The sequence below is a fragment of the Danio rerio genome, chromosome 22, assembly GCF_052040795.2.
Source record: "Danio rerio strain M-AB ecotype USA chromosome 22, GRCz13ab, whole genome shotgun sequence".
NCBI classification, from domain to species: domain Eukaryota; kingdom Metazoa; phylum Chordata; class Actinopteri; order Cypriniformes; family Danionidae; genus Danio; species Danio rerio.
In genome coordinates this window covers 28527290-28539834 of record NC_141042.1, presented here as the reverse complement: position 1 = coordinate 28539834, position 12545 = coordinate 28527290, and the positions used below count along the sequence as shown (strand labels likewise).

Sequence of the window (12545 nt, the reverse complement as noted above, 5' to 3'; positions counted from 1 at the left end):
ATATAGATCAGTTAATTTCTTCTTTTATATAGGCAGGTTGAAAAAAAGTTGAATAAGTGGAGGGCTCTCCTTGCCTAACTTTATGTATTATTATTGGGTGGCAAATATTCAGAAAGTGGTGTTTTGTGTACAGGCCTCTTCTTTATCATGGTGCAACTTAGAAGCAAAGTCCTGTTCTTCAACATCTCTCCCTGCTATGGTATTCTCTTCTCTACCAGTGTCCCCTTCGCATTATACAGATAATCTAATAGTGTGTGCTTCTCTTAAAATATTCTTTCAATTTAGGCGTCACTTTAAATTTATCTCTGCATCGACTATGGCCCCTATACATAATAATTATCTTTTTCTTCCTTCTTTCTTAGATTCTGTGTTTTCTTTCTGGGAAAAGAAAGGTCTAAAATGCTTTGAAGATCTCTATATTAACAATGTGTTTGCAAATTTTTCGGAATCATCATCATTATGTATCGCTGTATTGTGTTTTATTCTTGACTGTTTTTTTATTTATTTTATTATTATTATTTTTTTATGTAAAGCCTAACCAGGGACCAGGGCTGCAAATTAGCTTTATGCCCTATGTACACAACATCGGTTATCTTTGTATAACAATGTCAAGTGTATTGTCCCTGTAAAATAAACAAGCAAATAAAAAAAATTTATTATTTAACCTGCTCCCCTCTTACTTATTTTGTTATTTTCAGATTAGACATTGTGCTTCCTCTCTGTTCTCTGAGTTTCCCTCCCTGCCTACAAAGTCTCCATGGGAAAAGGCATTTAAACAATGTTCATACCAGTGGGATTATTTCTAAAATATACGCAATTATTTTGTCAAAGGATAATTCTCATAACATTAAAGCTATCAGGGCCTGGGAAGAGGAACTTGACTTAGAGTTTGAAGTTGACTGGAGTGCAGTATTGGACAATGTGCGCACCTCCACTTCATACGCTAGACTCAGTTTTATACAATTTAAAACGATACACAGAGCTCATCTCTCAAAGGCCAAACTTTATAAAATGTATCCCAATGTTTCTGATATGTGCGATAAGTGTAAACTATCACCTTGTAACCTTAGTCATATGTTTGTATTTTGTCCCAAGTTGCAAAATTACTGGATTACTTTCTTTAAAATTGTTTCAGGTGTTCTGGGGGTCAAGTTAGCTGTTTGCAATTTAATCGCGATCTTTGGTGTTCCCTCTCAGTGTCAACCTTTAAACCGGAGACACGCTGACATTGTGGCTTTTGCATCTCTTCTCGCTAGCCGCAGAATACTTTTGTCTTGGACCTCCCCACAACCCCCCTCTATTTCATTATGGCTCGAAGATTTGGTCTTCTTTTTAAAACTTGAGAAAATATAATACAATATTAGAGGTAGGGGAGAAAATTTTTTTGAAAAAATGGCAACAATTTATTGCATTCTTTAATCACTTAAAAACCTTAGACGTGTATTGAGTGAAGGTACATGTGTATGTATGTATATGGTTTGTTATTGTAATTTTTTTCTGTATTTGTATTTCATTTTGTTTATTACTATTTTGTTTATTTTATTTATTTATTTATTCATTTGTAGATGTTGATTGTTTTATTTGGGGATTGCTTTGTGGATCGTTATAAAATGTAAAATGCTATTTGCAAGAATAAAAATTCCATGACAAAATAAATAAATAAATAATAATTGCTTTTCACTTCACATCCATTTGACCTGTGAATTTTAAACATAAGATTTACCCTTACTTCCAGTTTTTCCACACTGAAACAGTGGCCATTAGTGACTGGACCTTGGCTACAATGTGTGTGTGTGTGTGTGTGTGTGTGTGTGTGTGTGTGTGTGTGTGTGTGTGTGTGTGTGTGTGCGTGCGTGCGTGCGTGTGTATGCATGTACAGCTTCAGTCAAAATTATTAGCTCTCCTGTTATTTAATTTTTTTTTTCTCAAATTTTTCCCAAATGATGGGAGTAATTTTTTCACAGTATTTCCTATTTTTTCTGAAGAAATGTTTTATTTTGGCTAGAATAAAAGCAATTTTTAAAAGCATTTTAAGGTCAATATTATTAACCACACTAATCAATCAATCAATCAATCAAGCCTTTATTTGTCACTACACTTTCGTATAGCGAAATTGGACCCCCCAGACCATACACAAAACATCACAAACAACTTTTCAGGGGAGACAGATCATAGGAGGCAGCATTTAGAAACGAAGAAAGATACATTTGGACAGTTAGGCTAAAAAACACCCCCTCAGCTTGCCCTTGATTAGGACAAAGTGAGAAAAGGGAGAAAAACAGCCCTATCTTAGCATAAGCACACTGGCAAGACACAACATAGACAAAGGGGATGGGAACAGTGGTAATGGAAAACAGTCCGTTGAGTGCGGGCAGCCAACTGGTCCAGCAGCCATTTCCGGCGCAAGTCACAGCCCCGCCCACGCCCCACGTGGGTAAAAACACACGAAGGCGTTTGGATGGGGATCGGTGGTGAATGTTTATCTGTAGATATGTTTGTGTGTGTGTGAGCCTGCATAGTCCAGAGTCCCGCTGGTGTCCTTGACAGGGGCAGAAATTTCAGAGCGTCCGCTTATCTTGCTTATCCCAGGGAGTTGTTTACTTCCAGCCGAGGCCGTCTGGCAGGAGTAAGAGGAGAACCGAAAAAAAGACAGTAAGATACTTCAACTTTAGGTCAATATCTGGCAATTTCACAGATATTTAATGTCCATCACTCGTCTCCCGATCTGGCCAAAATTTGTTGCAGAGCCGCTAGCTTCACCTCGATGGTTTCCAGTTTTCGGTCAAGGACCATAGTCTGATTCGCGACCCTACACATCAGTGTTTCAATCAAGCCGGCCAGCCTAGTGGGGTTTTGAGCTGCGCTGACCGCTTTTATCAGTTTCCGATATCCTAGGGCCCCGCATAAGCCCATCAGCAGAAACCCTGTTATCAAAGTTCTGAATAGGTAGATATCTTCAATATCCTCCAGAGACAGAGCAGCTAGACAGAGGACTCTCCACTTCTCCCACTCGTCCATCACATATCCAGCTGCGAGTGTCCCCGCAGGACAGCTGGGTTCCCCGGAGCCCAGCGATCTCGTTGAGAAGATGGTGTCAATTGCATTCAGAGACCAGTTGATCAAATCCATAATTCCTTTTTCGTTTGGAAAAGCAGGACAAGGAGAGCCTCAGAGATAGAATAAGACGAGACAAGAGGTGCTAGCAAGGAGAGATATGGGACGGAGCGGGAAGAAGAGCGACCGCCTTCGCCGAGAGCCAAAGAAGAAGATCAGAGCCAAAGAAGAAGATTCTTTCACTCAGCTATTTTTCCTCCAATTGCCAACTGAACAAAACATTTTTATACAATGACTGCTAATTACCTTAACTTCCCTAGTTAACCTAATTAACCTAGTTAAACCTTTAAACTGCAAAAGATGAATACGATTATCTTAAGAAATTCTAGTCAAATACTATGTAGTCATGGCAAAGAGAAAAGCAGTTCATAGAATCAGTTAGTTATTAAAATATCTTTCCATTTAACAGAAATAAATACAATAAATTATATATTATATTATAAATTATATATATATATATATATATATATATATATATATATATATATATATATATATATATATATATATATTTAAATTAACTAATTATTTGCACCTTTTTTTAAAAATTTAATATTTAAAAGATTAATTTTTTTAAAAAGGTGCGATTAATTAGTTAATTTTTTAATCGATTGACAACACTAATTTATATATATATATATATATATATATATATATATATATATATATATATATATATATATATATATATATGTATATACCCACACACACACACATATATATATATATATATATATACACACACATATATGCACAGGTTAACGCCGTGATTTCTTCATAAAAAGAAGAAAAAAGACTTACTTGCTTCAGTATGGTCCCTCCTCAGGTGAACTGTGCATTGGAACCGAATCTTGTTCATGACGTCATTGCCATAGAGTTGGTGTGTGGTATTTGTACGCATCTGTTCTCAACAGAAGTGAATGGGGAGAATTGGCGTATCATATGCACGAAAAAATGGATTTTTGCATATGCATTGCACGCAAAAGGAAAGTGTAAAGTCGTGTTGTTTGTACACAGATTGATGAGACTGGGTTGAAATAACCTACTGTAACGTCTGTAATTATTTTAAATAAATAAATAAATGAACATATATGAACACATACAGACTCTTACAGTCCCTGATAAGTTACCAACTACAGAAAAAGTACATAAAGCATACATTTCGTCCTTAATTAGGTTCAAAACAACACAAAGTATAGCCTACAGTCAGTGAAAACCTCTCATCTGTGTCTGTAATCTTCAGCAACACATGTAGCCTCTGTTAAAGTCATTCCATCATTCCCAGTTCATATTAGTCCAAAAGGTGATGATAAAAATTAAAACAAGGCAGTTTGTTCACGTTTGCTGAAGAAATAACGTGCTCCTTGGCTTTCCCTTTTTTTCCGTGCTCCACTCTCGCGTTTGTCCTTTTCTTTCTGAATGTGTCATTCTCGCGTTTGTCAGCTTCTCACAGGATCGGGTTTCAAGTAATCGGACACAAGTAATCTCTCGCTGTGTATTTCAAACATGGCGGGTCCTTTGTTTACATTCTGGCTTGTTGCGTAAGTGACTGACGTATCTCTGTAAACAAATAGCGTTTAGTCTAGCTCCGCCTTTCTTGTGTTTGGGACCCTTTCGAAAGGGTGCCGAAAAAGTGGTACGGTTTGGTTTGGTACGCCTTTTGACAGTGGAAACAGCCATAAAAGCGTACCAAAACGAACCGTACCACTCAGTGGAAACGGGCCATAACTGCTTCAGCATATGTGATTTCTTTTCTCCACTCTTATCTTTTGTATATTTGTCTCCCTCTGCATGATTTTGCATCTACTGAATGCCACATTGTAAGCACCTCCGCAATTGCAACATTTTGGTTGAACCCCTGCTCCACAGTTTCCGTAATCATGATACCCTACACACCTATTACAGATTTTTACAATCTCACTGGATAACTCACAAATCCAAGAATTACTTTATTTGGCACTACCACTTCATCAAACTCTAATAACACAGTTTTACTGTCTTTAACTTCTCCATCTCTTGCTGTTTTCATTCTTGTAACATTCAGTACTTTTGCTCCTTTTATATTCTTTTTCATTTCTTCTTCTGTTACACTGAATAATACTCCTGTGATCACCCCTTTAGCTACACGTTTCCTCCCCACTTCCACCCTTATTCTCCAACTTACATTTGACCACATCCTTAATTTTCAGGTCTTTCTCCATTTGCCCAGCATCAGCACATCTCATTAGTAGGTTACCATCATTAAGGATCTTTGTGTACTCTATCTGCCCTACTTAATTTGCCAGGCTGGTTGTTAACCCAAATGGGTTTGCTTTCTTTATAACTTCTTGGTTCATTCCATTAAACCTTATCACCACTTCATACTTCTGTCCTATTTCTTTCAGAAAATAGCTGTTGTGCACAACCGCCAGTCTTTTTCAATAAACGTTTTAATACGATTTAATTTGAATTTCCCTCAAAACAAACGGCCTTCCAATCGAGTGAGGAACACAGACAAAGTGACAGCTTAAATACACAGGCTGGAACAAGTCACAGGTGATCAAAATTAAGTAAACAAGAACACACAAGGAAGAACAAAGGTAGAGGGGAAACACGGGGACCTCCAGGGGAATGGAGACAAAGTGCAGGATGGTGACAGACAGAGGCCTGAGGAGATGCTGAAATGACAGAAATGTTAATAGTAAGAGTACAGTTTAATTTTTAAGCATCAGTAATTCACTGTACACCTTAATTAGTTCATTTGCTCACTTTTTTAATCAGCACTGCAAAGACAACAATAAAGGAGCTGTAGGATCTGAACACAAAAAAAGTACATGCCATGAGTAAATCGAGCAGAGACAGTGATTATTTTACATTTAATACAATTTTATTTCATTCAATACTTCAGTCTTCATTTTTTAATAAACCATTATCAGTGTAACTGACTCGGTCCCAGTCATTCCCCTCGCTGGCCAGTAGAGGCTGCCATCCCCAGACTTCTAGCATTACATTATCCATCTAAACTGATTGTGCACACACCTGAACTGAATCTCGTTAACGACCCACGCTCCCTATATAAGCCACACTCAAACACCAGTTCATTGCGAAGTCTTGTTCAGCCACGGCCAACATTTCTGAGCGGGTTTCCCTGCCTGATCTCCTGTGCATCACCCAGGACTGTTTCTGACTCTGAGTTGCCTTCCGCCGACCCACGCTTGTTACACGGACTCTGAACCTCGCTGCCTGCCACTGATCTATGCCTGAGATATCAACCTGTGTCTGTCAGCCGCCAGCCCCAAGACCAATCTTGTTTGCGGTTGATGTGAGTTCGCACTTTAGTGCGTGTTGTATGTGTGTGATTGAACTGTTTATTAAATACTGCAAAATGGATCCCTCCGTGTCAGTCTCCTTGTTACAATCAGGCTAGCAAAGTGGAATCATTCATTTTGCATTGATATTGCATTCACAAAAAGATGCCATGTCTTAGATATCTTAATATGCAGTTTTCACTTCAGATGAGGTAACATTTCTATAATTTATAACAGCAAATCAATTGTCAATTACTAATGTTATTTTGACACACTGTCATTTTCTGGTGGAAAAAGTGCTTAAAGTCAATATTTTTATTAAAGTTGAGAGAAATCTAAATAAAAAAATAAATAAAACATTTTACTCAAACACATTGTATCTGGTAAACCTTGTTACTTGAAAACCACTGAAGGTCAACACTGACGCTTGCTCTACTTTTAACCTCTTTGTAATTTGTTATTTAAATACAATAATAAAAAATTTGCTATTATTATATGAAGCTTTAATGCTATCTCATCTAATATGACATACGGGATCATATATAAGTACATTAATATTGTTTTAATGTGTCATCAATTTAACAATGCCACTGAGCCAAACAAAACTACTGAACTCACTAAAGACAAGCAAAAGAGAGGCTATTAAAATCACTTCATCAAAATATCACAGCCTTTTCTGCTTACTAAGTCCCTCTCTATAAGATAAAGCAACTTATGCAATGTTTTCTGTGGTTTAGACAGCATAAACATATTCAGTAGTAGGCCTTTGTAGACATTAACTGCACAGACTGGTAACTGACCAACCCAGACCAAATATATTAAACTTCTAAACTAAAACAACTATATTAGCTATTAGTTCTGTTTAATAGCACACTGGCTGAAGCGTCTTCCTGCAAATGATATATGCTAAGCTCATAGTTAAGCAGTAAATGGTCAACTAACTTGAATCGTCTACTAGCTAATGCTAATTTCTAACTAGTAAACCAAAACAACAATTACAATTACAACAAGTTCATTCAGAATCCAGCAAATTTACCTGATGTTCATAATGGCCAAATTATGTTGTTTCAACATTTTGCTTACAAAAATAATTCAATGTTTATGTTAAGACCAGTTAAACTTCTACACATTAACCCACCTCTTCTTATACAGTTACAATTTTTTAAATTATTGTCAATAAAAGCTGCCTATTTCCACTGATAATACTAAAAATATAGGGCCCTATCATATACCTGGCGCAATGTGGTGCAAGGCGCGGCACAATAGTCTTTTGGTAGTTTCAGCTTGGCGCAAGACTCATTTTGAGGCGTTGCTCTACACTGTTTAAATAGCAAATGCATTAGCGCTCAAATGTGCCCATAGGCATTCTGGTCTAAAAAGGAAGGCGTTCTGAGGCGCACTGCTGGCGCGTTGAGAAACTAAAATAGATTTTTAATTAGAACAAAACAAACCCGGTCTAAACTCCGGCGCAGAGTTGCGCCTCGCTTACACACTGCTTAATACGCACAAGAGAGCAATAGGCAAATATCTTTACGTCCATAGGCATTCTGGTCTAAAAAGGAAGGCGTTCTGAGGCGCACTGCTGGCGCGTTGAGAAACTAAAATAGATTTTTAATTAGAACAAAACAAACCCGGTCTAAACTCCGGCGCAGAGTTGCGCCTCGCTTACACACTGCTTAATACGCACAAGAGAGCAATAGGCAAATATCTTTACATATGAAAAAAATTAAATATTAAGGATAAATATAGGATATAATAAGAATAAATATAGGATATAAATTTAAAGGATTAAAATATTACAAAACATTATTTTCTAGCCTACATAAATATAAAAATTCACTGCTTTTATGTCTTCTTCATCTCGGGAGGCTTTTTCAGTTCATTCAAAACAATTTGCTTTTGTATAATGTTATTATTATTAGCAATATTATTTATAATATCCATATTTTTATTTGTTTTATTAAAAACCAGCTTAGATTTGCCCACCTGTCAGGTTTTTTTAGACTTACTTTACGTCCTGTAAATAGCGAATGCGCTTATGGCGCGACGCAGCTGGCTCTTAAAGGGAATGGGACATGAGACTCTAACTGGTTTATTCTCAAAACACACCTATAACTCATTAAGAAAACAAACTCAACCCTTTTAGACCATGCGCCATGGCGCAAAGCGGATTTTCCCGTCCTTAAATTAGCAAAAATTTTTTCGCTCTGCGCATGGATCGTCAAAATAGCCCATAGTGTTGTGACCTGCAGAAAGGTCCATTCACAGACTCACCACTGGGTGGCAGCTGTTGCTGACTGGATTTCTTTAGTTGTTCCTGTTAATATAAAAAAAGGAAAACTCAAATCTAATCCTGACCTGACAAAAATCTTTATAGTGACTAAATGAGACAGAATCTGAACAAAATATGGACTTGATTTGTTTGATTGTGCCAGCATTTAATAAAGGGGCATTCAGAAAAATTATTTTTAGCCGGCATTAGCACCACTGTACTTCATGTAAATATACCGCAGGGGTTTTGAACACCACAGTTGAATGTAGAAGTATAAATATATAGGTCACACTAAAAGTAGTCAGTTTAATAATGGTTTACACATTTAATAACTAATTGCCTTCCCACTGAAAAAAACACACTTATAAAACCAGTGAGCATTGAAACTGACTATTCTGACCCTTTAATAGTTTCTTTCTTTTGTTGAACACAAAATAAGTTATTCTGGAGAATGAATCCGTTCATATAATGACAAGATGGTCGGATGCATTTAGGCAACATAGGCTCATAAAACGTAGCCCTATACACATTTCTAAAGGTTGCGAATTATGTAGCCAGAGGTATGTATGGCTGAATTAAATTTTTTAAATGAACACTACAAGGAAGTATAACAGCATTCCTTTTCGCTCTTATCAGCTGATCTGCTTACCGTCCTGTGGACGGCCTTCCCGCTGAACCTAGTTTGTCCCGTTAGCTCGCCATGTACGTCGACAGACTTGAGATGCAGAAAGGAGTTGACCACGATTCCAGAAAGCACAAGAAGAACGGTTCCAGAAAGCACCACCATATATGTAATTTAAACACTTTGTAAAATTAAACTATTTTGTACAGTCTACATTTCAGGTGATAAAATAGACTGAAAGAATTAACTTTTAAAATAAAAAATAAAATACAATTTCTAGTTTGATTAAGGTAGTGATAAGTGGGCACAGGTCTTGTGGTCAGAGCAAGTTTGACTTTGACTTCCTATGCTTGATGTGAAGCTTTTCTTCCTGTCTTTGTCCTACAGCTTCAGATTCATCTTAACTTTCGTGTGGAGGAAAGCAGATTTCATTTCATTGACCTGAAGATGAAGATTGTTCAGTTTCAGCTCTGTGAGTTTGTTATCAGTTTATTACATTCATGACTTACAAACTTAATTCAGCTGTACATTCTTGTTTAACATGCTTTAAGCAGACCGTCTTAATTATGATGCATATTTATTTTATATTGTACAGATGTACTTGTCTGCTGTCAAGCTGCAGTGTCTTTTCTGCTAACTGATCTGGGATCAAATGTGAGCATAAACTGTAATCTTGATGAAAATGAAGTTTACTGGATTATACAGAAAACTCCAGAACCTCCAACAGTGATTCTACGATCATTCTCAACACCAGCAGCATCTTACTTTAATAAATCATTCAGAAGTAAATATTCAGTGCAGTTTAAACATAATCTGGTTATTCATAACATCACTACTGATGAATTAGGCATTTATTACTGTATGAAAACAGGCACTCCTCCAAAATTCAGCAACAGCAGCAGATTCTACATCACCGGTGAGTTCATTTACTCCTTCAGGGATCGAGATATATTGATAATCAGTGCTTATTTGCCTTTTTTAACTTTGCAATGTTATTACAGAAGCAGATCAACAAACTGAGTGTCAGAATCAGACAGTGCTGGAGTTTATTGAGCAGAATCAAACACAATATCAGACTATTATCATCATCATATCTGCTGTGATGAACGGCCTTCTGCTCATTCTGCTGATTAGTGAGTTCAGAAATACTGTTAATATTACAATATGATCCTGTTCTCAGGCAGAAATGTTAATGATGTTTTGTTTATTTTGGCTTTTATTGTATCTTAATGCAGTATATATTTTGACAAGTTATGAAAGAATAATTGATTCTCCTGTAAAAATGCTTTGTTATCATTCTCAGGTTTTGCAGTCAAGAAAACAGAACGGTTAGAAAATTATGATGATCTTCTGCAAACACAAGTTTTTTATCAGCTTCAAGATATAAACAAAATACCATCATAACAAGGTAAACTGTGTGAAAGCATTATAAGTCAAATTCATCACTGTTGGTTAGCAGACCAGATTGGTTCCACTTTATATCATAAGGTTCTAATTATTACAGTTTTATTATAAATGTTCGTATAGTACAGCACAACACTTTTAGTTCAGACAATTTAGTTCAGAATTCGGATGTATTTACATGCAGATCATGTTTAAAATGGTACAATGTAAAAACATATACAGTGCTCAACATAATTGAGTGCACCCCATTTTGAAAATGAATATTTTTATAAATTTCCCAGTGAATATTGCTAATATATTTTGGTGGATTTAAACATAACAGATTTATTGAACAGATATATTTATTAAAATAATATTTTAGTCACTGAACAACTTTAGAAATGAAACAATAATGCATTTAAATTTCAACAAGATTGCATATATTTGTTGTTCCTCTTGAATTTTGCTCTTTTAAAAACATTTTATTTAATATTTTTTCCTAACATATCAATTTAGGTGTGCTAATTTTGGACTGCAATCAATAATTTATTTTGTTAGATAAGCTCCAGATTTGACTTTACTACTGACTAATCTAATGTTTATGAACAAATAAAATATTGTAAAGCTTCCTATATAGAAAATAATAATTTAAATAAGAGATTTGTTAAGAGGTGTACTCATTGCATTGTACTAAATTATTAATTTAAATGTAAGTACAAAGTAATTAAAGCCTTTTACAGTATTACAAAGTATAACCAGCTAAACTAGTGATATCTATTAACCAACACATTCTCACGGCAATTCGTAACTTTTTCATTTAGTGGCTAATTCGTACGAATTAGCCACTAAACTGCCAAAACGTAAAATACTTACGTTTTCTCGTGAGATCAGGCTGAATTAACACATATGTGATTTACAGTTTTACATTAATACAAGAACATTTTTATAGCCACTCAGATAATTGGTAGACTTGTCACCACAATAAAATCTTCTAAACTTTGGCTACAACATATTTTGTACATTTCCACAATTGTTGATCTGGAAAAATATACCGTACAGTGCTGCATACTGTATAGAGTTATCAAGTCATATTATTGTGAAATCTCTTGATCTGTTTGAGTTATTTGCATTTGTAAATATGGGTTTTTAGTCTGTTTTTTTTTTTTTTATTTAGCTGTTTAGCCCATTTTAGGTGCAGGAGACTAATAGACTTGAACTTTATTGTGTTGGTATTGTTGTAAAATTTTACAGTAAGGTTGCCTTTTTAGGTAACTATGTTGATTAACATAAAGGAAAAAAAGCCTTCTAAACCACGACTGTTAATTTCAGCAATAACAATTAAGAAATAATGCTTTTTAAAATAAATAATACCTAATGGAAATGAGCTACCATGAACAAACAATGGACAGCTGTAATAAGTAATGTTATCAAAGATTAGTACTCACTGCAACAAATACATTTCTGATGATTATTAATTTATTGCCTACTATTAACTAACTACTACCATAATTATTAAAAATACTATTGTTAACATTATTATTATTGTTGTTGTTGTTATTGTTTGTATAATATTTATTAAATCTAAAATAGTCAAATGAATTAAACAAAAATAATGAACAAAACTAAAAATAAATTATTATAAAATTGTTTCAAACAGCATATACTGTAATGGTATTGAAGCTTATATAATGTAGAAATATATATTTGTATTTGCACAGGGGTGGCGAACCTGTTTGGCATGATAAGCCAAAAAAAAAACTTTATCACTGCAAAGAGCCACACAACAGATGCGCAAACAACAGTATATCTGTCACAATAACTTATACACCTAATTATATAACGCAATAGTTTTCATGGATTTAAATTA

General features: G+C 35.2%; 1 protein-coding gene across 1 annotated transcript; it reads left to right on the top strand.

Moving 5' to 3' along the window:
* Positions 1-9688: 9688 nt before the first annotated feature.
* LOC147831603 (uncharacterized) lies at positions 9689-12279 on the top strand. Its single transcript, XM_087304476.1, has 4 exons — positions 9689-9767; positions 9891-10211; positions 10297-10428; positions 10599-12279. Exons 1-4 carry the CDS (start codon positions 9743-9745, stop codon positions 10697-10699), a joined length of 579 nt encoding a protein of 192 aa, XP_087160602.1. The 5' UTR covers positions 9689-9742; the 3' UTR covers positions 10700-12279.
* Positions 12280-12545: the final 266 nt, after the last annotated feature.